Raw genomic sequence first — 25,092 nt, 5'->3', positions numbered from 1 at the left:
AACATCAATGATGAGAGTCATTGATCAGCTGCCTCCTGCATGCCCCCTACTGGGGATCGAGCCCGCACCCTGAGCATGTGCCCTGACTGGGAATCGAACTGCGATCTCCTGGATCCTAGGTCGATGCTCAACCGCTGAGCCACGCCCGGCTGGGCTGGGGGTTGTTTTCTTAATGACACCTGAGGAGCATGCACAGTAACAAATTATTGTGTTCATCAGCACTGCTGCAATCCCCCAAGAGCGGAGTCTCAGGCCCTGAGGGAGGGGCTCTGCGGGGATCAGAGACTTGGGGACCCCCAGAGCTTCACCACACCTAATGGGGCCTCACAATGCCCTGACTGTCCTGGCCTGTGTCGGTAGGAGTGGCAGGATTGGGCTGTGTGTGTAGACAGGTAGGCCCTCCTCCATGCCAGAAGGTGTTCCTGGGGCCCCACCAACAAGGTCACACAGCAGGCTAAGGGCAGAGCTAGCACCCTCTTGGAGGCTCCAGGCCAGACTTGGTTTCAGTGTGAAGTCCCTTCACATCCAGCCTGTGTCCCCATATTGCCAAAGTGGGGAAAGTAAAAGCACCCACTTCTGAGTGTCAGGGAAGACCCTGCCTGATGGTTGGCCCAGGGTCACAGCCCTACTGAGGCCGAGATGGGGGCCCCTCCACAGGAGCTCTCAAAGAAAACTTGCATAATAGCTCAGCATATGAGAAAGGCCAGACCCACTTGGTCCGTTATCCACCGATCCCTGTGACTCAGTGTTGAACAAGTCAAAAGCCCTGGCCTTTCTGGTGTTTACATCCTAGGGTGGGAGACTGACAGCAAACAATGCAAGTGTGCAAGACAGAGCAGCAGGTCAGGAAGGTGTTGTCTGAGCAGCAGTGTCCCTGAACATGAGAAAAGCAAGGGTGCTGTGCTGACCCCAGGTCTGTGCTGGGAGCAGCTGTCTCAGCTGGACAGCCCGGCCTAACCCACCACCTGCCTCCAGGTCAACTTCAACGAGCCCTTGTCCATGCTCCAGCGGCTGACAGAGGACCTGGAGTATCACCACCTGCTGGACAAGGCGGTGAATTGCACCAGCTCGGTGGAGCAGATGTGCCTGGTGGCTGCCTTCTCTGTGTCCTCCTACTCCACCACTGTGCACCGCATCGCCAAGCCTTTCAACCCCATGCTGGGGGAGACCTTCGAGCTGGACCGCCTCGATGAGATGGGCTTGCGCTCCCTCTGCGAGCAGGTGAGGCCTGCTCACTGGCCAAGCTGCTCCTGCCAGGCCTGGGGGTCGGAATGAGACGAATGGGATGCAGCCTCTGACTCTGACGTGCCCATGCCCAAGGAGCCATCCAGCTGAGGTCTAGTCAGGCAGCTGGGACTCCTACGGCAGGGGCAGGCCCAGGCTTAGGGGCACACTGTCCCAGTAGGCATCCTGGACATGGTGAGAGCCACTATGGGAGGAAAGCCCAGTGAGGTATGTGTGGAGGAGGGGGGACTCCTCTCCTGGCCAGGTACTGAGGAACAGGGGCTCTGTGGGGAAGTCCCAGTAGGTTGGAGCATGAGGTAACCACTGAGCTGGCAAGAGGGAGCCTGCACGCTGTGGGGCTCTGGTCAGTGATGATGGAGGCCTGGATTTCGGGGGGCTCCAGGGGTCCTGCCCTGGGCACGGGGTCAGCTCACCTCCATCCCCTCCATGGCTTCCCTGCAGAGACGCACAGTCTCCCCCTGGGGCAGGGCCAAAACCAGGCCCCACAGGCTGGGAGCCTCAGCAGTGGCACCTTAAACTGATCCATGGCGTCCTTGTGGGAAGAGGGGAGAGTCTGTTGGTGTCTCAGTGGGTGCTGAGAGGACCTAAACAGGTGCGCAGAAAGGTGCCCAGAACAAAGCTTCCAGGTTGGCTGCTGCCGAGTGTCTCCTTCATGCTGGGCATGGCTCTGGGCCCTGGGGTTGAGCTCAGAAAGCAAATTGTTCACAATCTGGTGGTGAGTTTAAAAGGCAGGCTCTGCTGCTCTGTGGACCTGTAGGAGGCAGCTGTGGTAGCTGGACCAGGGTGGGTCAGAGCCCGGGCATGTTTAGAAGGTGCAGCCTAGGGATCTGCTGATGCTCTGGATGTGGGGAGAGTGGGGGAAGCAGGGAGGTGGCAAGAATGGTCCCAGGTTCTTGGCCTGAACTACTGAGTGAATGCATTACTTTGTTCAACAGTGTTGATCAAGTGCCCATGACATGCCAGGTGCTATTCAGGCATTGAGGGTACAGCCAGCTGGGATGTGACTTTTCATGGGGGTAGGGGATAGGACTGTGTATGTCAGATGGTTCTGGCTCTTTTTGCAAGAAGCTGGTCAAGGAGTAATTTGGCTGAGTGAGTAAGGGAGGGCAAAGAGGAAGCCAGGCAGGCAGCCAAGGGACTCTGGCACCTGGAGGAGGCATGGCACCCTGACTTGTTTTATTGGGGTCCCTCACTTGCCATGGTGTGAGTGGAGCACAAGGCATAAGGGTGGAGCAGGGAGGCCTTTGCACCATCCACTGTGGCCTGGGGACATAGGGTAGGAAGAGGAGGATTCTGGGTGCATTATGAAGAACAGCCAGGATTTGCTTAGGATTAAATTAGGAACATGAGGAGGGGCCAGGGCTGACTCCAAAGCATTTGGTGTAAGCAGCTGGAAAGACCAGATTGCCTGCTCAAGAAGATAGTGCGCTGACGCAGAACCCCAGGGCTAGCCCTTGGGGTTACATCCCTGAGTTTGCTAGCTGGTATGTGGGGCAATAGGCAGGCTCAGGGACACTCGCCCATCCCACAGGAGTGGTAGCAGGTTTGGCCTGTGCTTCTGAGATGTAGGAAGGAAGTGGGCAGGCCGGGGCATCAGGAGCTCTGGTCAGTTTGAGAAGCCATCTGAGTGGAGTTATCCAGTGGGCAGGTGGAGGGCACAGCTGCAGTTCTGGGGCAGGGGCCTGACTGATGACGTGAGATGGGAATAAGGTGCCCTGGGGAACAGCTGAGCCCAAGGAGCTACAGAAATGAGGAAGAAGAGATAGGGAAGGTTGATGGAGGGTGTCCTGGCAAGGAGACAGTGATCAGGGGTGCCCAATGCTATGAGAGGAAGGGGTAGAGGTGCTGGGGGCCCTGGCATGGGTGGGCAGAGCTTGCACCACCAACTGGGCCCACAGCAGGTCACCCACCTGGACTCCCACCCTGAAGCCAGGCTGGCCAGATGGCAAGGCCCACCTCTGCCCCTCAGTTAAAATGGCTTCCTCAGTCTGGGCCTCTTCAGTGTAAAAGCACAGTAGACGTGCCCCTTTGTGGGGGAGGTTAACTAGAAAGCAGGCACAGAAGCCATCGGTGGAGAGGAATGCTTTCACTTTATCAGCCCTGAGCACAGCCTATCACAGGTACCATGACATCCCTGAGGCGCAGGCTCTGTCATCAATCGCCACCATTTCACAGCCCGAGAGTTAGGCATAGAGGCGCCCCAGCCCTTGTCTCACAACCATAGCACGTTGCTGCACCTGCTGCCATGCCCTTGCTTTTCCCCTTGGAACACTGTCCCTTCTGGGGCCTTCCATGGGTCTGTGGCCCTAGAGGAGCAGTCAGGCCTGCTGTTGGGGCCACAGAACTGTTCTTACTGGGACAGGACAGGCTGTCTCTGGCTGGCTGGGGGGACAGGCCTGGGCCCATGTCCAGAAGACACTCAAGTCCTGTGGGTCTGGTCTCAGGTGAGCCACCACCCCCCATCAGCCGCGCACCATGTGTTCTCCAAGAACGGCTGGAGCCTCTGGCAGGAGATCACCATCTCCAGCAAGTTCCGGGGAAAATACCTCTCCATCATGCCACTAGGTGAGCTGGCCCTGTGCTCTCCCATGGCAGAAAGACTTTCTGGATGAGGGGGAGGGTTTTCCCAAACCCAGAAGTCAGCTTGGCATCTCCAGGGGTGACATTAGTTTCCCTGCAGATGTTCCCTCCCCCACAACCCCAGGCTTCCTGGATGCTCCCTGGCCTGTGTGTCCCTTCCCGTCTGCATGAGTACTGCTCCACTTCTCAGGACCCTGGGACTGTGGGTGGGCAGGCTGGCTGGGGTCCAGCATGGTTTCCATGACATCTGACCCCGTATCTCGCCTCTAGGTGCCATCCACTTAGAATTCCAGGCCAGTGGGAATCACTACGTGTGGAGGAAAAGCACCTCAACTGTGCATAACATCATTGTGGGCAAGCTCTGGATTGACCAGGTCAGGGAGTGCCCTTAAGGGGGGGGGGGTGTGTGGCCTGGGGATAGACCGCTGACCACTATCCTCTCTCACCAGACAGGGGACATTGAGATTGTGAACCATAAGACCAAGGACCGGTGCCAGCTGAAGTTCCTGCCCTACAGCTACTTCTCCAAAGAGGCGGCTCGGAAGGTAAGCAAGGCTACCTCTCAGCCTTGGAGGGCCGACCCAGAGAAGGCCTGTGCCCATGCTGGTCCTGCCAATGTCCACAGGTGACAGGCGTGGTGAGTGATGGCCAGGGAAAGGCCCATTACGTGCTGTCAGGCTCGTGGGATGAACAGATGGAGTGCGCCAAGATCGTGCAGAGTGGCCCCAGCAGCCCCAGCTTGGAGGGGAAGCAGAAGACGGTATACCAGACGCTGCCGGCCAAGCTGCTGTGGAAGAAGTACCCGCTGCCGTGAGTGGGGCTGCAAGGGATTTCTGAGGGCAGTGGGCAGGGTGAAGCGCAGATGAGGAGAGGAAGGGGAGGCAAGTGGGCAGTGGACAGGCAAGCCACCCTGCCCAGCAGGAAGCAAGAGGCATGGGGTCAGAAGGGGTCAGCTCACATGTGGGCAGAAAGCAGTATTGTGTGGTTGACATTCCAGCATGGGAGCCAGACACCCAACTGTAAGTTAGTGACATTATCCCAGGGTAGTAAGTCCTATGCAGAGACTTCAAACAGCTCATGGTGCAGAGTCCCCATAGTCCAAGGACTGAAAACCAAGAAACAAAAAACTACAAAAAGTGGTACAACAGACTCCAAAGATGGAAAAGTAAAATAACTGAAATTGAGAACTCCATAGGAAGGTTTAATGGAATCTATCAACTGAATATAGGTCAGAAGAAATAATAAAAAGCCAAAACTTGGAAGAGAGTTAAGAAGCTAGAGGAAGAAGGCTTACCACGCAGTGACTCAGACAGTCCCGGAGCCCGTGTGAGTGCACAACCTCTGTCAGATCCCTAGGGCAGCCCTGTGGACGTCTAGTGTGAGAGTGTGTGCTAGTCTGGAAGGGAAGAGACTGTATCTAAAGAGAAAACAGAATTTTCCATGCATAAATCTATACAGTGAAACTGCTGAAACTAAATAAAAAAGAAAATACTAAGCAGCCAGATTTTAAAAAGAAATTACTTCCTGAGGAAGAGCAGACTGACAGCTGTCAGCTCATCAGCAGTAACGGGAGTTTGAAGACAGTCAGATGAGATCTTCCATGTGTGTAGACTCACTGCTAGAAGTATACACCCATCAGGAACATCTTTACAGAGTGAGGTTCAAACAGACATTTTCTGACAAGTAAAAACTTATTTTGCCACCAGCAGACCTGTACTAAAGGATATAACTCTAGCAGAAGGAAACTGACAGCAGATGGAAGATCTAAGATGTATGAATGAACGAAGAACAGAAACTTATGTGAACAGTGAATAAACACACACAATAATGAGGGATTTAAAATTTAAACATAAAAAGTGACTGTGTGATCATGTACGTCAAAGAGGGATAAATGGAAACTTCTTGAAGACCCATCTGCTACCTAAGGGAAGGGTCAAGATGTGCGTTAACTCTGACTGTATGAAGTATGCCTATTCCTAGAGTAACCACTAAAATAATGTTTAAAAATGGAGAGGAAAAATATTTAAAGAAATCATGGAGATGAAGTCAGGTTGAAAGGGCCTCTAGAGTTCCAGAGACAAGAGGTAAAGAAAAACTTTTCCCTAGACCACACTATAGTGAAAATTAAGACTACCAAGGAGAAAATTCTCATAGCTTCCAGAGAGGAGTGAAAGGTTTCAGTCAAGGATGAGAATCAGACTGACATCGGATTTTTCAACAGCCAATGTTGGAGTAATATTTTCAAAGTAATGAAGAAATTAGGTAAAATTTTCTATTCAGCCAAGCTATCATTCAAATATGAGGTCATGATAAAAATATGTCCTTAGGAAACAGCCTCAACAGGTTTAATACCCCAAAACCCACAATGAAAAAGCTATTTGGATACAGTACAAAAAAGGGGGAGAAAAAAAATCCAGAAGATGCTGCAGTATATACCAAAAGAGGAAATGTCCTAATAATCAGAATTGAAAGTATAGAAAACCTGTGTAGATATGTTAACCTGATGGGGTTTGGAGAGGTTGAGAAGGACACCAGGGATGTGAAGAAATGCTAAGTTCTTATTAGAAGGAAGAGACATATATATTTTTAATAGTATAGAAGAGATTAAAAAGAAGTATAATAAATAAAAACAGTAAATTAACACAGTAGAAAAATGTCAAAAAATAAGTAGATAAAACTCACCAGTTAAAAAAGCAAAATACTGACTGATAGGATTTTTAAAAATCCAGATACATGCACCATCTAAGAGATATCCAAAACATGATGGGCAAAGGTTGACAGTAAAAGATAAATATATCATGAAAATACTAACCAAAAAAGCTATAATAACTGTATTAATATCAGGTAAAGTAGACTTTAAGACAAAGGCATTATTAGGGATAGAAGAGTTGCTAAATGTTAAAAGGTTGAGTTCTTCAAGAAGATATAGTAGTTTCAAACATTGTACATGTAATGAAATGGCCTCAACAATGTACCAAGCACATATTGGTAGTAAAGGGAGAAACTGATAAATCCATCACCACAGTGGGAGATTTCAATACACCCCTCTTACATGTTGATAGGTCAATGGGGGAAAAAACAATTGGAGATCGAAATAACACAGGATATACACAAACTTACAGTTGCAACAATCAGAGAACATACGTTTTACTCAAGTATTCATGGAATGTATACAAAAATCAATTGTGTAGTAAACCCTAAGTAAGCTTTGACAAATTTACAGCAGGTAGCATACAGGCCACAATCTATGATAAGATGATTAAGTTAGAAGTTATGAACAAGATGACAAAAAGTCCCCACATATTTGGAAATAATTGTAAGTCGCTAAATAGATCATAAAATAAATAAATTAGATAAAATAAATTAGAATGGAAATTTTAAATACCTAGAACTGAATGAGACTGTGGCTGATGTAACAAAGGCAATGCTTTGAAGGAAATGTATTGCCTGAAATAGGTAAATAAGTTTATTAATTTTGAGGGGTTTTTTCTCTTCTGAGTTTCCGTTCTAAGGAGGAGGTTAAACATATAAAACCAAGGACAGAAGAAAATATACTTTAAAAATAAGAATAATAAAATAGCAAATAGTAAAATAAAGATGTTCAAAAGCTGCAAGTTGATTCTTTGAGGGGAAAAAAACTGACAGAAAGTACTGGCAATATTGATCAAGAGGAAATATAGAAATAAGTATTAATGAAAAGAGTTTCTTATGACATACAAAGTATAAAGAGGTAATTCAGATGAGGACAAACTCTTTTTAAAAATAACTTATAAAGAACTGAGTCTAGAAGAAATAAAAAGCATGAATAGTCCTATAATAACTTAAGAAATGGAAGTAGTTTAAAAATTCCCACAAGGAAAACACAAACCTCAGATAATTTTATAAGTGAATTCTACCACATTTTCAAGAAATATATTATCCCTATTTTATATAAAATCTTTCAGACCATAGAAAAAGAAGAAATATTCTTCTGTCTTATACTGTGAGGCCAGGTAACCCTGATACCAAACCAGGCTAAGAGAATAGTAGGAAAATAAGTTTTACCCTATTTCACTCAGGAATATATAAGCAAAATTCCAAAACAAGACATCAGAAAATCCAACAGTGTATAAAAAAGATAACATTCTTCAATTATGTTGAGTTTATCCTGGGTATGAAAGGATGATTTTACATTAGAAAATCCATAAGTTAATTCATCACAATAAGAGATCTCCATAGGCTCAGAAAAAAGTATCTTAGATGCCTCAATATAAGATTAATACACAAAAGTGACCTGCATCTCTACACACTAAAACAACACAACTAAAAAAATATAATTTAAGAGAAAACACCAATTATCCTATCAAAACATTAAGGACCTTCTAATAAAATGTACAGTCAAGGTTTCTATGCTTTACTGAGATAGCAAAGAAAAGCTAAACAGATGAGAAAGATACCATATTCATGGATAGACTTAGTATAATAAAGATCTCATAATCCAAAGAATCAGTAGATCAAATAAAAATCCCAATAGTGACTTTCATGGAACTTGATATGATTTTTAAATTTATAATGAAGAGTAAAGGGCCAGGACATTTATAAAGAAGAAGAATGGAGAGAAAAAAGGATTTGCTCTACCAGATATCAGGACTAAACTGAAGCTATAGTGGATCAGAATAGTAAACCCATGGGCTTATTTATCTTTGGTATATTAACACGTGGCCTATCAGATCAGGTGAAAGATGGCACTGTTCACTAAAAAGATTAACCGAATTGTCCCCTTACTTTATAACAAAAATCAATTTGGGATAAAGGACTTACAGTAAGTATTGTCTGACTTGCTGTTAAAGAATAAGTTAAACTCTAAGTAGAAAATATAGATGAATACCTTTCAGACTGTGTCTTGTTTAAGATATATTTCCTTACAAAGAACCACTGATGCATTCAACAATATTAAAAAGAAATTTTACTCATTAAGACAATTTTAAAGATTTTTAAAATTGATTTTAGAGAGAGGAAGGAAGGGAGAGAAACATCAATCAGCTAACTCCCACATGTGCCCCAGCAGGGGATCGAACCCACAACCTGGGCATGTGCCTGGCCCGGAAGTCGAACCCACCACCCTTTGGTGTATGGGATGATGCTCCAAGCAACCAAGCCACACAGGCCAGAGCTAAAAAACAATTTTTAAAAGTGAAAATACATGAACTTGGAGGTGGTGATCACAATACTTATACCTGACAAAGGATTAGTATCAAAATACATAAAAAGTATTTTACCACAATTAAAAATATTTTTAAAAATATAAAGAACTTCTAACCAATAAATAAACAAAAACAATCCAGGGAAAAAGTGCAAGAGTCATGAACAAGAATGTCAAGAACAAGAAAAAACATGTATGGCCAGTCATATGAAAATGATCAACATCATTGATAACCAGGGAAATGCAAATAAAAACCACAATGAGATACCATTTTACCTTCATTTAATTTGAAAAAAATGAAAGTCTGCAAGTACTGAGTGTTGAAGATGATGTGGACCCACAGTATCTCTTACACATTGCTGGTGGGGGTGGGAGTTGGTACAACCACATTGGAAAGCAGGTCAGCCTTACCTCCTAAAGAATGTTACAGACTCTATAGCCCAGCAATTCCACTTCTAGGTATGTACTCAAGAGAAACTCTTGCAAATGTATAATAGGAAACATGCATAAGATAACTCCACAGTAAAAATTTGGAAACAACCTAAATTTATTGATTGAAGAACTAGTATATTCACAGGAGAAATTATACAGTAGTTGAAATAAATGAACCACAGCAACATGCAACAATATAAATGTAAGCAATATAAAAGTAAAAAAAAGAAAAAAAGAAAAAAGGAAGTCCCAGAAGGTTAAATACATCATGATATTCTTTTCATAAAATTAAAAATAAGAATGTAAAATAGCCCTGGCCAGTGTCACTCAGTGGTTAGAGCGTTGGCCCCTTGCACTGAAGGGTCTTGTGTTCAATTCCTAGTCAAGGGCATGTACCTGGGTTGCAGGTTTGATTCCTGGCCCTTTGGGGCGCATGTGGGAGGCAACCAATCAATGTGTCCCTCTTACCCCCCCCCCTTCTACTCTCTCTAAAAAATCAATGGAAAAAATATCCTTGGGAGGATTAAAAAACAAAAAAATGTGTATGTATTTTACATATGAAAATATATGTATTTTAATACACATACACACACACTTATGACTTTAAAGATACAATAAAATTATATTAAAAGGAAAGCAAGGGACTGGTGAACCCAGGAATCTTGCTGATGGCTACTTGAGAGGGGATGGATTAATGAATTTTCCATATGCTTAGATGTAGGTTTTGTCAGGATTATACCTTTTGTTTCGGGTGGCGAGGTTGCAGTAATACAAGCAGGCCATAGAAGGGCAATAAAGAGAGAGAGTCATGTACCAAGGACTATAACTAATCCCCAACTGTGCACCTGAGGTTCAAAAAAGGAGAGTAAAAAGAGAAAACCAAGATAGACTTAAATCTAACACATCAGTAATTACATTCAGTGCCCACCCCATTATAGGCATAAGATTTCAGACAAGTTTTAAAAATCCAACTATATGTGACTCACAAGAGATATGTCTTAAAATGTAAAGACTACAGCGCTGGCCAGGTGGCTCAGCTGGTTGGAATACCGTCCCGTGCAACAGTAGGTTGCGGTTTTGAATCTGGTCAGGGCACATACCTAAGTTACAGGTTCAGTCCCCAGTCGGAGCACGTACAGGAGGCAATCGATCATTGTTTCTCTCTCTCCTTTCCTCTCGCTCTAAAAAAAGTTTTAAAAATCAATTAAAAAAAACACATATATCCTCCGGTAAGGATTTTAAATGAATGAATGAATGATAGGAAAAGCTATGCCCATAGAAATACCAAACAAAAGCTACAGTAGCCATATTAATATTGAAAAACAGACTTGAAAACAAAAAGACTAGAGATAAGAGGGACCTAATTCACCATGAAGATGAGTTTTACATTTGAGTGTACCCTGTATCTATCTCAACATAGTCTCGAAATATAAGGAGAAATGGACTAATCTACCACAAAAGTGGGAAATTTTAACACATCTCTCTTAGAAATTGATAGAAGTAAAAAATAAAGTCAGGAGGATAATTTCAAACAACAGAACCCACTGGACATTTGTCTAACACTGTACTGAACTCTAGAAAACACGTTCTCTTCTGTTACACATGGAGCATTTGCAAAAACTGACCATATACTGGACCATAAAGCAAATTTCAAGGAACTGAAATTATACCAAGTATACTGTATGACTCCGAGGCAACTATGCCAAAAAGAAAATTGACTAGAAAAATAAGTTCATAAATTTAAGAAATATACTTCCGACTAATCCATGGGTCAAAGGAGATATAACGGAAATTAGAAAATATTTACAACTGTATGATTGAAAGTAATACATACCAAAAATGGTGGGATTCAGCTAATGCAGTACTTGGGAGTGAAATATAGTCTTAAAATGCACATTAGAAAAGAAAAACAGATGAGCTAAGCATCCATCTCAAGAAGTTAGAAAACTTCTGACCTGAGTTGAGAGTAGAGGGAAGGCTCATAAAACCATCACCACAGATACAGACAGGGACGTTGTTACGTCACAGACATTACAGCAAATACTCATGAGGATATTATGAAACAACTTTACACTGATAAATTTGGAAAAGTGGACAAAATGGGAAAATTCCCAGAGAAGTATAATGTAGCGAAACAGATGTAGACAGTGGTGTGGGGAGTAAAGAGCAGCTGAACGGAGCAGCGGGGCTTCGCCAGCTCATCAGGGCTACACTCTGGAAGGGAGGTCGGGCGGAGCGGGGGGTCCTGGCTGCCTAGGGCCAGTGGAGGGGCGTGGGGGCGCTCATGCCGTGGCCCCTGCCGCAGGGAGAACGCGGAGAACATGTACTACTTCTCGGAGCTGGCCCTGACCCTGAACGAGCACGAGGAGGGTGTGGCGCCCACTGACAGCCGCCTGCGGCCAGACCAGCGACTGATGGAGAAGGGGCACTGGGACGAGGCCAACACGGAGAAGCAGCGGCTGGAGGAGAAGCAGCGCCTGTCCAGGCGCCGCAGGCTGGAGGCCTGCTCGCGGGGCTGCAGTGTGGAGGACGGTGAGGCCGGAGGGGAGGAGGGAGTTCCCCAGGGAGAGGGAGGGGGTGCCGGGGGGCTCCGGAGGAGTCCACCTGCCCACTGGCCGCTGCTGTACCTGCCCAACAGAGAAGGAGGCCGACGTGTACACGCCACTGTGGTTCGAGAAGAGGCTGGACCCGCTGACCGGCGAGACGACCTGCGTGTACAAGGGCGGCTACTGGGAGGCCAAGGAGAAGCAGGACTGGCACATGTGCCCCAACATCTTCTGAACGCCACCCCCTCCTGCAAATACAGGCTCTGCACAGCCTGGTCCACCTTTTACCGAATGCACTCAATTTACTCCTTAATGGCCCTCCCACCCCTCCTGTTTCCTCCCCCCCCCCTTTTTTTAAAATACTTTTTTTGGGCTCCCACCTTGGAAGGAGGAAGTGCTGACCTGGTTCTCTCCAGCCCCCAGGTGCCCCGGGTCACCTGTGCCCCTTCATTATGGACTTGGGCTCCATCGGGACCCCAGCTCCCAGTTACCACAACTCAGGCAGGCTGGCCTGGGCTCTGGACTGCCCCGTCACCAGCCCCACCCAGGGAGGAACTGACCCCTCCTAAGGAGCCGATTTTGACTTTTTTAGAAAAACGATCTCCACTTCTTTCCAGCCAAGATGTTTAGTAAATATTTTTAGTACAGCACTTAGTAGACAACTTTCTAAGTGTGCTTTCTTGCCACAAAAGTGTCCTGGCAAGAGTCCCTTCTTTTTAAGACATCAAGAAGCCAGACAGACCCTTTTGAGTCCAGAGTATTTTGTAGCTCAGCATAGCAAGACTGTCCCCCAGGATCCCAGGAGCCGAGAGAGAAGGGATGGGAGGGGCCTCTGGGCGCAGGAGAGCACAAATTGTCTCTGGAGCTACAGCCACCATGGGTGAGGAGGGCATTGAGGGGCCCCCATGTAGATTTGAGGGCAACCTAGCCTTGGCCATGCAGGGGCTGCTCCCCGGCCCCAAAGAAGCCAGGAAGGGCTGGGGGCAGGGCCGGCAGGTGCTTCTGCCCCAGATCCAGGCCCTAAATCAGCAATAAGAACAAACCCTCAGCTCAGCCTGGGTGGTGCCCTGGGCACCAGAGACCTAGTAGCATCTGGCCTTGGCTTCAGGCACCTCTGGGGTGCCCCATCTCAGTACCCTTGAACTCTTTATTTGCCTGATTTATTTATATAATATATAAATATATATAAAATAGCTATTTTGCTTAAATTTGTATGGTATGTGGAAATGAAAAAATGATGAAGACAGGGCACTTCTGTCTGAGTTTGGCCCTTTTCTCAGCTGTGCCCTGCCCTCTCCTTGGAACCCACTTCCAATGGCTTCTGCCAACAGTGAGGGACTTGGGCCACTGTCCCAACCCCTAATACCTCCTACTCCAACCCTTCCCACTTCAGTTTGGTCCTGAAAATTCATCACAGGGTTTTTCTTTCTACTCCAGGACTGGTTTTGTTTTTTATAAGGAAAAAAAAAGTGAAAACACCAACTTGTGAAATGCCTTAGGGTGCCCACTCAGGAGAGTCAGAGGGCAGGTGGCCCCACTGGGCCTGCAGTAGAGCTGTACAGTGTACCTCTTCTCCACGCTGTGTGGTGAGCACCATCTGACTGGTAATAAAAACCTTGGATTTGGAGTTTTCCATGGCCCTGGCCCTGAATCTGTCTGTGACTGGGTAGAGCAGGACTAATTAGAACAGGTAATAATAGCCGGCAAGGTGGCATGGGGAAGAATGTGGGGCTTTATTCTGCTTGCTCTGAGCAGGCAGCAGGTGGTTGGTCTGGATGCGGAGGGGTGGGATGGAAGACCTAGTGGGATGGGGTCTGGGCCAGAAAAGGCTTTTCTAGAAAAATGTATAAGGGCTGAGTCAGCATTTAGGGATGGGGTCATAGCTTTACCTGGGACTGTTTGGGGCCAAGCCTCTTCAAGGGAAGTCCCACCCTAGTGAGTTACACAGGTGCTTGCAATAGTGCCCTAGCAGCTTCTGTTGCCCAGGCTGCCAAGCAACCTGATCACTAGCTACCAGGACTGGGCAGCTGGTCTGGCCCAGTGGGTCCTTTTTCCACTGCCACTGCTTCCAGGTGAGAGGATGGGATGGAGCAGGGCACCACAGGGACATCACAGCCAAGCTCTAACAATCTGTCCTGACACCTGGGCATTGTACGATCCAAGGCTGGCCTCGCACAACTCCTCCTTTTCTAGGTTCTTGCTTTCCCATGTGGGTGGAGGCAGGTACTAGTGAGTCCCGGCAGAGGGGCTGGAGGGGCAGTTCTCACTGGATAGAAGGGCCGGGGGGCACTGAGGCAACTCCAAGATGGACCTGACCTGGGGGCAGTGGAGGGGGGTCTGTCAGGGTAGGGGATGGGCTGCATGGGCAAAGCCCAGAAGTGACAAAGGCCAGTCTACTGAGGCAAAGTGAAGAATCAGAGAGCCTGGAGTGGAGCCAAACAGAGCTCTGAACAGGGAGTGATACCACGCTGACATTCTAGAAACCACTCTGACCAGCAGGACAAAAGATCAGCCTATATACTCAGTGGTCTATCCACCAGCCATCATTGAATAGAAAATGTAACGGAAAGATTCTGCAACATAGAACGTAAGGGGCCTCAGAATACATCTAACAAAAAGATACAGAAGGTCATCATAGATGAACTTTAAAATTTCCCTCAATGATAAAGACTTGAGTTAACAGGAAAAATGCCATCTTCATGGATTATATCGGTGCTTCCCAAATCTACAAATTCAACATGGTCTAAGTCAAAATTCTACTAATATTTTTTTAAAACTTGACAAATTGTGAAATTTATATGGGAGAGTTACTGCACAAGAAATAGCTAAGGCAACTCGACCAACACACAGCTTCTGCTTCCTCCCCTGCACTCTGGCACATCTGGCATACCATACATTTTATTTATTGACTGTCTTCCCGACCCCCAGTGGACTGTGAGCTTCATGAGAGTAGGAATCTTGTCTGTTTTATACACTGTAGCATTCCCAGTGCCTGGCATATAGTAGGTGCCCCTTAAATAGGTATTGAATGAATGAATTTCAGGCCAGGAAACCATTAGAGCAAAGGCGCAGGGGTACACCCTGGGGCAGCTGGGGACTGTGGCTACAGCCTCAAATTGTGAGGGCCTCAAACACAGAACTGGAAAGAGCTGAACCTAGAACCCAGGAAACTCCTGCTTCCTCCCAAACTCTAGAGTCCGAATCATTGCTCCTGACAGTCAGGAATGAGGCCTAAGGCTCCTGTATCTCCCTGTCCGGGTGGGGCTTGGCATGAGGGAGGTGGAGGGGAGAGGACACTAAAGAGAAAAATTCAAAATGTGATACAACAGGGCCAGAGACAATAGTATTCTTTTTACGAAGCTAGCCAGCGTAACTTTAATGACAAAACCCGATAAAGGCAGCATTAAGTATATAGTTCAATCTCACTGAAGAAAAGAACTGTCATATTCCAAATATGACACTAGCAAATAGAATCCAGCCACCATCAAACTGGCAAACCTCGGCCCGGGGTGGGTTTACCATAGAAATGCAAGAATGAGTCAATGCCAGGAAGCTTTTCATCGTAAATCTTATCACCCAGTGCAAGGAAGACTTCCCTTTCTGGCAATGTGGTAGACCAGGTGCCTGAATAGCCCTCCTTTGTGGAAAACTAGACATGCTGGATAAAATTTTAAAACACCTTAAATGCATAACAAGTACTCAGGCCAGAAATCACATGGGAGTGGAAACCTGGAGAAAGAGAAGGGCTCTGAAGTCCACTTCTCCCTCATAGCCATTTACTGAGTCCAGTGAGCCAAGTGGTAAGTTTCATTGCCTTGAATGACCATCCCAATGTAGGGCATCCGAAAGGAGATGTCTCCCAGAAAGCTGGTCGCCCAAAAAGCTATACCTTCAATATAATGGTGAATCAAAAATAAAATCCAAGGAAAACTGCCTGTTTTAATAATTGTTAGTCCTAAGCAGAGCAGGAAAAAAATCCCCTAATAATTTGTAATCAGGAGTGGGCCCCAATTTGGTTTTGTAGCCAAAATACATATTACCTCTAGCAGAGAGTTGAGCATGGTCTCAAATGGGCAATGTCACCAGTCACAAGAGAGAAGCAAAGGAATCTCTGGAGGATCTCCACTGCATTCTAGGCCTTAGGGAACCCCAGATGTGAAGCTGCAAGAAAAATGAGTTCACAGTATCCTATCTCTAAACACAGACACAGCATACAGGCTGGCCCAGGAACAGGCAGGGGCAGACTGAAATAACAGTAAGACATAAAATTCCTCCATATAATGAGGAAAATACTAAAGAACATCCAGAAATTGGAAAAAATCAGTAAAAATAAATTTAAAACAGATTACACAACTAAAGAGAGTGACACAGAAGTGAGATCTGAAGTATCCAGAATAACAGACACAAAGAGGTAAAAAATAAATAAAAGGGAAGTTAGAGACATGGAGGAGAAAGAAGTTCCCACTTGTGCCTAATCAAAATGGAGCAGGAGCAATCTTTGAAGAGTTAATGGCTAAAAATTTTCTGAGAACTCATAAGAAACACCACACACACAGTCAATCCCAACAAATCCTAATCCGAGTAAATAAAAAGACATCCACAGCTAAATACAATATAGTGAAACTGCAAGGCCCTTGAAACACCAAAATGCCAAAATCTTAAAATTAAGCAGCTGGATTAGGGAGGGGAAAAAACAAAATTACCTTCAAAGAGCATCATCAACCTGAGAGGTGACCTCCAAAGAAAGACAACAATGAAGTGGCATCTCCAAAGCAGAGGAGAAAATGTTAGCATTCCCAGTGAAAACATCTTTCAGGAGCCAAAGGAAAATAAAGACATCAACAAAAACTTAGGAAAATAGTATTAACAGTGTCTTGTGCAGTTAGTCTTTGAAAAGTTAAATATTATATAAACTGTCTCCGAATAATCACTAAAGGGACAGGAATCCTAAACTTCCAAAACAGAGGAAAACATTGAATGTGAGGGAGAAAATTTCTATCTAAAGGCAGGCAGGAAAGGAGTAGACAGAGGAATACAGATAAGGGGGGATAAAAACTACAAACTAAGAGGATAGAAATAAGTCAATGATCAGTGCATCAATTACACAAAATATAAGTAAATGCTTCAGGTAAAAACTGTATCTGAAATAAAAACATAATCCAACTATATGCTATTTACAAGAACACACCTAAAATATAAATGCAGGCATACCTCAGAGAGATTGTAGGTTCAGTTCCAGACCACATCGATAAAGCAGGTATCACAACAAAGTGCATCACATAAAACTTTCAGTTCTCGGTGCCTATAAAAATTATGTTTACACTATACTGTTGCCTATTAAGTGCATTACATCTAAAAAAATGTACATACCTTAATCTAAAAAAATACTCCCTTGCTAGAAAATGCTAAGTACCATCTGTACTTTCAGCTAGTCGTAATCTTTTTGCTGGTGGAAGGTCTTGCCTCGATGTTGATGAAAATCTGTGAAGTACAATAAAGCTAAGTGTAATAAAATGAGGTACATATACCTGTATACAGACAAGACTTTAAGGCAAAAAACAGTACGAGATGCCAATTTCTAGAAAGAAAATAGTCGCTTTATAATGATAAAAGGTAAAATTCATAAAGTTCTAAAATTCTTATGGCACCCAATAACATCTCAAAATAATGTAAAATGAATAGTCACAAGGAGAAATAGATAAATTCACAATCATAATGGAAGATTTTAACATCTCTCAGTAATGAGAGCTCAGACAAAAGTATCAGCAAGGTTTCAAATAACACAATTAACAAACTTGATATTATGGAAACAGCATTACACATAACTGCAGAATATATTATTTTTAAACACCCATGGAACATTTATGAATATTAACCACATATTTGGACTGGTCATAAAGCCTCAGCAAATTTCAAAGTACTGGTATACAGACCACATTCTCACACCAAAATGAAGACATTTAAAAGTAAATAAAAAGATAATTAGAAAAAACAGTTTTTGACTATTAAGAAATACAGTTTTAAATAATTCATGGATCAAAAGAATAAAATAGCAAATTAGAAAATAGATAAATATTAAAATACCATATAGCAAAACTTGTAGGATACAGGTAAAGGAGTACTTAGAGGGAAATTTATAGCATTAATAGCTCACATTGTAAAAGAAGAAAGGCTAAAAAATAATGAGCTAAGCATCCAATTTGAGTAAGAAAATACACAGGATAAATTCAAAGGAAGGACAAGAAAGAAAATAAAGGTCAGAAATTAATACAAGAGAAAACAAACATAATAGAGAAGACCAAGAAAGCTGGGTTGATTCTTATAAAAACTAAAACTGACCAACTTTTTGATCAGCAAAACAGAGAAAGGGAGGAAGAGAAGGAAAGAGGGAAGAAATGAACCAAAAAGCAGTATTTGGAATGAAAAGAGGAAATAAATACAGATGCTACAAACATTTTAAAATGAGGATATTATGAACTTTGTGACAACCTGTTTGAAAACTGAGATTAAAATCTTAGAAAAACATAACTTAAAACTGACTAAAAAAAACCCCACCAAAAAACAAAAAGCACAAAAAACCTGAATAGAATTATAGCCACAAAACTCCAGGCACTGATTACCAAGAAATAACCAATCTTACAGAAAATATCACAAGAAAAGAGGGACTTCTCCCTAACTCATTTCTTAAGGCTAGTGTACCTTGGTCACCAAAACCTAACAAGGACAGTATGAAGAAGGAAAATGACAAACTAGTGTCACTCAAATGATGGTACAATTCAAAACCTTAACAAATCTTTGCAGTGAGCTAACAGCTGCCCCGCCTAGCCTCTTTCTTACTGCTTCTACCCTAAGCCCTTCCTTTGTTCCAGTGTGCCAAGCTTTAACAAGCATACTACCCATGGCACACTCTTGCTAGAGCATGCCCACACTTTATATTTCTTCTCTTTCTCCTGAACTCTAAGGGACTTCACAAGAGTTGCAACACAAAGCAACCTATAGATTAAATGCAATTCCAATCAAAATGCCAATGGTGTATTTCACAGATCTAGAACAAATAATTCAAAAGTTTATATGAAGCCTCAAGAGACCCTGAATAGCCACAGCAATCTTGATAAAGAACAAAGCTGGAGGTGTCACTCTACCTGATATCAAACTATACTACAAGGCTATAGTAATCAAAATGGCATGGTACTGACATAAAAATAGACACACTGATTGATGGCACAGAGCAGAGCGCCCAGAAATAAACTCATGCCTATTTGGTCAATCAATCTATGACAAAGGAGGCAAGAATATACAATGAGGTAAAGACAGTCTATTCAATAAATGGTGTTGGGAAAACTGGACAGATGCATGCAAAAAAATTAAACTAGAACACCTTCTTACACCCTACACAAGAATAAATTCATGGATTAGAGACTTAAATGTAAGACCTGAAACCATAAAACTCCTAGAAGAAAACATAGGCAGTAAACTCTCTGACGTAGCTCTTAGTAATATTTTTGTTGACATATTGCTTCAGGCAAGGAAAACAAAAGAAAAAAATAAACAAATGGGACTACATCAAACCAAAATGTTCTTGCGCAGTAACAGAAACCATCACAAAACAAAAAGACAACATATTGAATGGGAGAAGGTATTTGCCAATGATACACCCAATAAGGGGTTAATATCTAAAATTTATAATGAACTCATACAACTTAACACCAAAAAAATAAACAATCCAATTTAAAAATGGGCCCAGGACCTAAATAGACATTTCTCCAAAGAGGACATTCAGATAGTCAATAAACCTATGAAAAGATTCTCAATATCACTAATCATCAGAGAAATGCAAATTAAAAGTACAATGAGATATCACCTGATATCATCAATAAATCCACAAACAAGTGTTGGTGAGAATGTAGAGAAAAGGGAACCCTTGTGCACTGTTGGTGGGACTGCTAATTGGTGCAGCTACTATGGAAAAGAGTATGGAAGTTCCTCAAAAAATTAAAAACAGAACTACCTTATGAACCAGAAATTCTACTCCTGAGTATTTATCCAAAAAAATCTAAAACACAAATTTGAAAAGATATATGCATCCCTATGTTCACTGAAGCATTATTTGCAATAAATAGCCAAGATACGGAAGCAACCTAAGTACCCATCAATAGATGATTGGATAAAGAGGAGGTGGTACATATATACAATGGAATATTATTCAACCATAAAAAAAAAGAATGAAATCTTACAATTTGAGACATGGGTGGACTTAGAGGGTATTATGCGAAATGAAATAAATCAGAGAAAAACAAATACCATATGATTTCACCTATATGTGTAACCTAAAGAACAAAATAAACAAACAAAACAGAAACACTCATAGATACAGTGAACAAACTAATGGTTGCCAGATGATGGGAGGGGGGTTGGGAGGCTGGGTGAAAAAGGTAAAAGGATTAAGAAGTATAAATTGGTAGTTACAAAACAGTCACAGTGATGTAAAGAACAGCATAAGTAAAGTTATAACACTGTAATAACAATGTGTGGTGCCAGGTGGGCACTAGACCTATGGGGGAATCACTTCATAAATTATATAAATGTCTAACCATTACGCTGTACGCATGAAGCGAATGTAAAATAACATTGAATGCATCTGTAATCGAAAAATAAAAAACAAACCAACGAAAACCCAGCAGGAAACTATTTCCACACTTTAAAGGCCATTTTCCAAAACCAACAGCCAATATCCTGCTCAACTGTTAACAGGTGATTTCCACCCACATCACATGCAGATTTCAATCCACACCAGAAACAAGACAAGGATAATTATTCAACATTGTTTCAGAGTCCTAGCTAAAGCAAACTAGCAATTAAATTGGTATACTGGAAAATCGGCAGGCTGTATCTATAAAACACAGGTTTATTTTTTTAAACTACCAGAGTTCATAAGATAGAAAACATTATATTAAATCATTAACTTTTCTCTGTATTAACAATCAGGAATAGAGATGGAAAAAATATCCCATTCACAATAACAAAAAACATAAAATACTTAGGAATACATTTAACAAGAAAGTTATAGAACCCATATAAAAAATTTAAAAATCCTATTGAAGGACCTAAAAGAAGTCTAACAAATGGAAACCATTTTTATCATCTGGGGAGCTTTAGGATCATAAAAATGTCAACTGTCCCAAAACTTACATCTAAATTTAATGCAATTATTTAAATCCCAATAGAATTTTTGGTTTTGGCAAGAATGAGAAAGACTTGAATAAAGTGATTTTAAATTTCATGTGAAAGAATAAATTCTAAGAATAGCCTGGAAGAGTATTTTGAAAAGAAAAATAGATGCTGATGATGCCCAAAATTTTAGTTTCAGCTAGGATGTCACCCCTCATATCAGAATCACCTGTCCAACTAATAACAGGATGTCTCCATTGGCATGTCTAAGGGGCACCTTAAACCCAACAGGCCCGAAATCAAATAGAGTGGGATATAAATAATGACCAAGGTAGTTCATTTAATAAATGAAGCTGGCACAAGTGAATTTCCACCTGGGGGGAAAAAACACAAAACTCGACTCCTGCCTTACCCGCTTATACTAAATATAGGGTAGCTCAAAAAAATGTATACACACTTTAACAGCTGGTAACTCTCTTAATTTTCACTCAGGTTTAACTGACTTGAAATAATGGTGAAGCGAGACTAAGCTTTGAACATAGAAAATTTATTCTAAGGTGCCACTAGACAGTTTTTTAATGGGGATACATAAAAGATAAAGCTTATGGTACAAAACGGGCAACAGTCAGTGAATTGAGGGCACACAAATACCAAACGAAATGATTCTTGATGTTTGTGATTCCAATTCCACTGCTTCGTGTTATCCGCAGTGCCTGAACAGTCATCAGTTTGAAAACAGGCACTGACAAAAGAAAATTATTCATTTCTACAGATTCTTTTAAATTTTGAAAATGAACTGTATGTTAATAAACACTGACTTTATAATCATTCACAGTGTGTATACATTTTTTGGGACACTGTATATTCCTCGGGGAGTGGAGGTTGACACAAAAATCGAAAAACACTGCAACAAAATGTAAGAGAATGTTTCAGGGTAGCGGGCGGGTGGGAGGATTTTTTTAAAGCATGATAGGAAACCCCCAAAACCTAAAAATGTTTATCTTTCAAGAAACACCATACACCAAGCCAAGGACAAACCAGCAGAAAAGGGACCAAAGTTGTGACACCAACAGGCCTCAAGTGCAGAGAGGCCCACAGGCTACAAGCAGGCTGGACCTCAAGAAAAGTACCTGGAGGCGGCTGTTTTAAAACGTAAAGCATGCAGCTTCCTTTCCAGGTCCTCCATTTTGCAGATCTGAGAGCACCACACCATAAGGACAGCCAAACAAAAACACTGTTTTCTGTAGTGACCAAAAAAAGCTGGAAAACCACTCGGGAAAAAGGTTTCATCTGCGCTCAGCTTAATAAGCAGCGGGGGACGCAAGGCCTTACACTCACCCCGGGTCGTGAGCAGGGCTTCCTCGGCCGCCCCAGCCTGGCCCTGGGCCAGGCCATACTCGACGGGCTGCTGGGACCAGACGTGCGGCCCTGTGGCCGGCCTCGCACACTCGGTTTGATCACGTCGCTCTCCCCGCACCGGGAGCTGGCGCGTGGACGCCGCCCCATCAACCACCGGCCACGTCGGTGGGCTCCCGGTGCTTCCAAGGCGCATGCGCACGACGCAGCTGCACGTGCGGGGCAGGCACACTGCGCAGGCGCCATTGTGCAGCCACTCGGAGGGTCTGGAGAACGGGGTAGGAGGTGCTCCCCGGAGACCGCGAGCTTTGGAGGTCTGCGGGAAAGCTGGCGCCCAACGCCACTGAACGCTGGGTACCCCCAAAGCCTCTGGAGAAAGATGGCCGGGTCCAGGGTGGGAAATTGAAGCCAGCCCTCAGGCTCATGTCGTATTAAGATAGTTGATTTAGCATGAGGAGCTTAAAACATTCTTCCTTCTGACAAATATGGCTCCCCTCCCACCGCAGCCCCCCCGGTGGATTAGAGCTGGCCACAGCTTCCCCAAGAAATCTGCAGTTCTGGCAGGAAGTGGTCCCAGAGAATCCCACGGAAGCCTCTCAGCAGAATGGACAAGGAGGAGGGATGTGTCCTTCAGATCCTTTCCCTCACACTGGTCCAAGTTTGCCTCAATGGTATGAATTCCCTATCCCCAGGCCGTGGCTAGCAGCAGCTGAGCATGCCAGAGCTCCAGGAGTACCATAAGCAACCTGCAGAGCAGGCCCGGATGAAAGCAGCACTCTCCTCACCCTCAGGGGATACTGAAACCGGCCAAACGGTTAAAAGGCCATGAGGATGGCCATGGGGTTGAGGAAACAGCCAAAGACCTACAGGTAGCAAATGGAGACCAGTGAATCTTGAATAAAAAGTCTGGGGGTAGGGCAGCAAGGTTGGGCCACTATTCCAACTTCAATCACACCAACTCCAGATGATTGACAGTCTGGATGGGCCTCTGGATAAATTTCAGATGAAATGGCCCTGTGGCTAAATAAGCTGGGAAACCTGTACTATCACCTGATTCCTTTGAGAAGGAATGGGGAGCCAGGGTGGGCAGTGATTTGTCTGAAGCCTTGGGAGTTCATAGGAAGGTAGGTTCTGCAGGAGCCCTAGTTGGGCCTGGCACATTCCAAGTTACCAGATGAAAATGGCCAGACTGAAAAACAGGCCTGGCAACATTTTGGCTTGTTAAATGAAATGCACCTTGCCAGGCCCTTCATCTGTCCTATTTTGCTCACTATGGAAACAGTGCATCCAGCAGTGCGGAGAATGAGCAGAGGACATTCTGAGGCTTCAGACCCCGCAGTAGAGAAAGCATGTTCCTTTGGAGCACTGCCTCTTGTGGCAAGCTGGTTGTTCACCTGCTCAGGGAACCAAGAGCAGTGTGGCCTCTTGATTCCAAAGGAAGCCTCAAAGGTTCCATCTCCAACAAAGGCAGAACCCTCCAGTGGAATCCTGAGGATGTTTCAGGTGCCTTGGTGACTGCCAACAGATCTCTTACAGCCTGGCCTAGATGCAGAAAAACCTTTCAACAGGAACAAGTAGCCAGTGGAGGCACCACCCACTTAGGCCAAACCTTGTGTTTTATGACATAGCAAATAAGTTTTGAGTTTCATCAGTTTGGAACACATATAGGTTCTAGATTTATGAATTCTTGGCCCACACTCCTTCAACTGCAGGTCTGAGTCATGCAGACTTGGGGAACTGACCCAAGAGGAGCCTAAAAGTGCTGTCATTCAGATGGATAAAACGGAGAAACCAGAGTTGTTTTTCTCAGCCTGTTATTAACCCATACACTTCTTTGGTAAACAAAAAAGTCAAACCCTTGTCCTCATCTAATAAGAAACCCAGTATTGATCCTAAAGTGGGGGTTTTAATCTTAAATCCATGGGATGCTTAGGGGTGGAGGGAGGTCGTGTAAGATCATTTTACTGAGGCCTTTGTCCTGTTTTTCATCTGATTTTTTTTTAAAAATTGATTTTAGAGAGGGGGGAGAGAAATAGCGATGTGAAAAACCTCAATCAGTTACCTCCCTTATGTGCCCCAAGGCTCAAACCCACAACCTAGATATGTGCCGTTCGAATCAAACCCACAACCCTTTGGTGTTATGGTATGAGTTCCAACCCACTGAGCCATACCAGCGAGGGCTTCATCTGATTTTTTGTATTCTTTTGTTGAGTCCCTAACCTAAGATTCAGAATTACAGCCCTGTACCAGAAGACAAACAATTGGCCAATGAAGACATTCCATCTCACTTAAATTAGTTCAACTCAAAAATCCATCACTTTTCACCTTTCATATTAGTAAAGAGTAAAGAAGAGACTGCATGCTGGCAAGTGTGTGGGGAAATACACTGTTGGTAGGAGCTGAAATTGGAAGTCTTTTTTGGAATGTACCTTAGAATTTTTAATATATCCACCATCTGACAGCCATTTCTCTCTTTGGAATTTACCCTATATAACAGACAGATGAGTTAATGAATATATACACTCATCATTGCATTTTTCATAAATGTTAAAAACCAAAATGTTTATAAATAGAAGACTGTTA

The 25,092-nt window shown here is 43.8% G+C and overlaps 1 protein-coding gene across 2 annotated transcripts in view; it reads left to right on the top strand.

Moving 5' to 3' along the window:
• OSBP2 (oxysterol binding protein 2) overlaps positions 1-12,635 on the top strand; it is a gene marked incomplete at its 5' end in the record, with an annotated part of 92,049 nt that extends 79,414 nt beyond the window's left edge. Inside the window, 7 exons of one of the 2 annotated variants that reach the window (XM_081122545.1) lie at positions 976-1,221; positions 3,690-3,810; positions 4,096-4,199; positions 4,275-4,370; positions 4,451-4,635; positions 11,745-11,971; positions 12,078-12,635. In XM_081122545.1, coding sequence (XP_080978671.1) covers positions 976-1,221; positions 3,690-3,810; positions 4,096-4,199; positions 4,275-4,370; positions 4,451-4,635; positions 11,745-11,971; positions 12,078-12,220 — 1,122 coding nt within the window. In that variant the 3' untranslated portion in view covers positions 12,221-12,635. The remainder of the gene's footprint in view (positions 1-975; positions 1,222-3,689; positions 3,811-4,095; positions 4,200-4,274; positions 4,371-4,450; positions 4,636-11,744; positions 11,972-12,077) is intronic. The other variant, XM_081122544.1, reaches the window with a different exon arrangement.
• Positions 12,636-25,092: the final 12,457 nt, after the last annotated feature.

Source organism: Miniopterus schreibersii, assembly GCF_964146895.1.
Source record: "Miniopterus schreibersii genome assembly, chromosome: 20".
NCBI lineage: Eukaryota > Metazoa > Chordata > Mammalia > Chiroptera > Miniopteridae > Miniopterus > Miniopterus schreibersii.
Note: the sequence above shows the minus strand (reverse complement) of the source record. Positions and strands in the feature narration are given on the sequence as shown.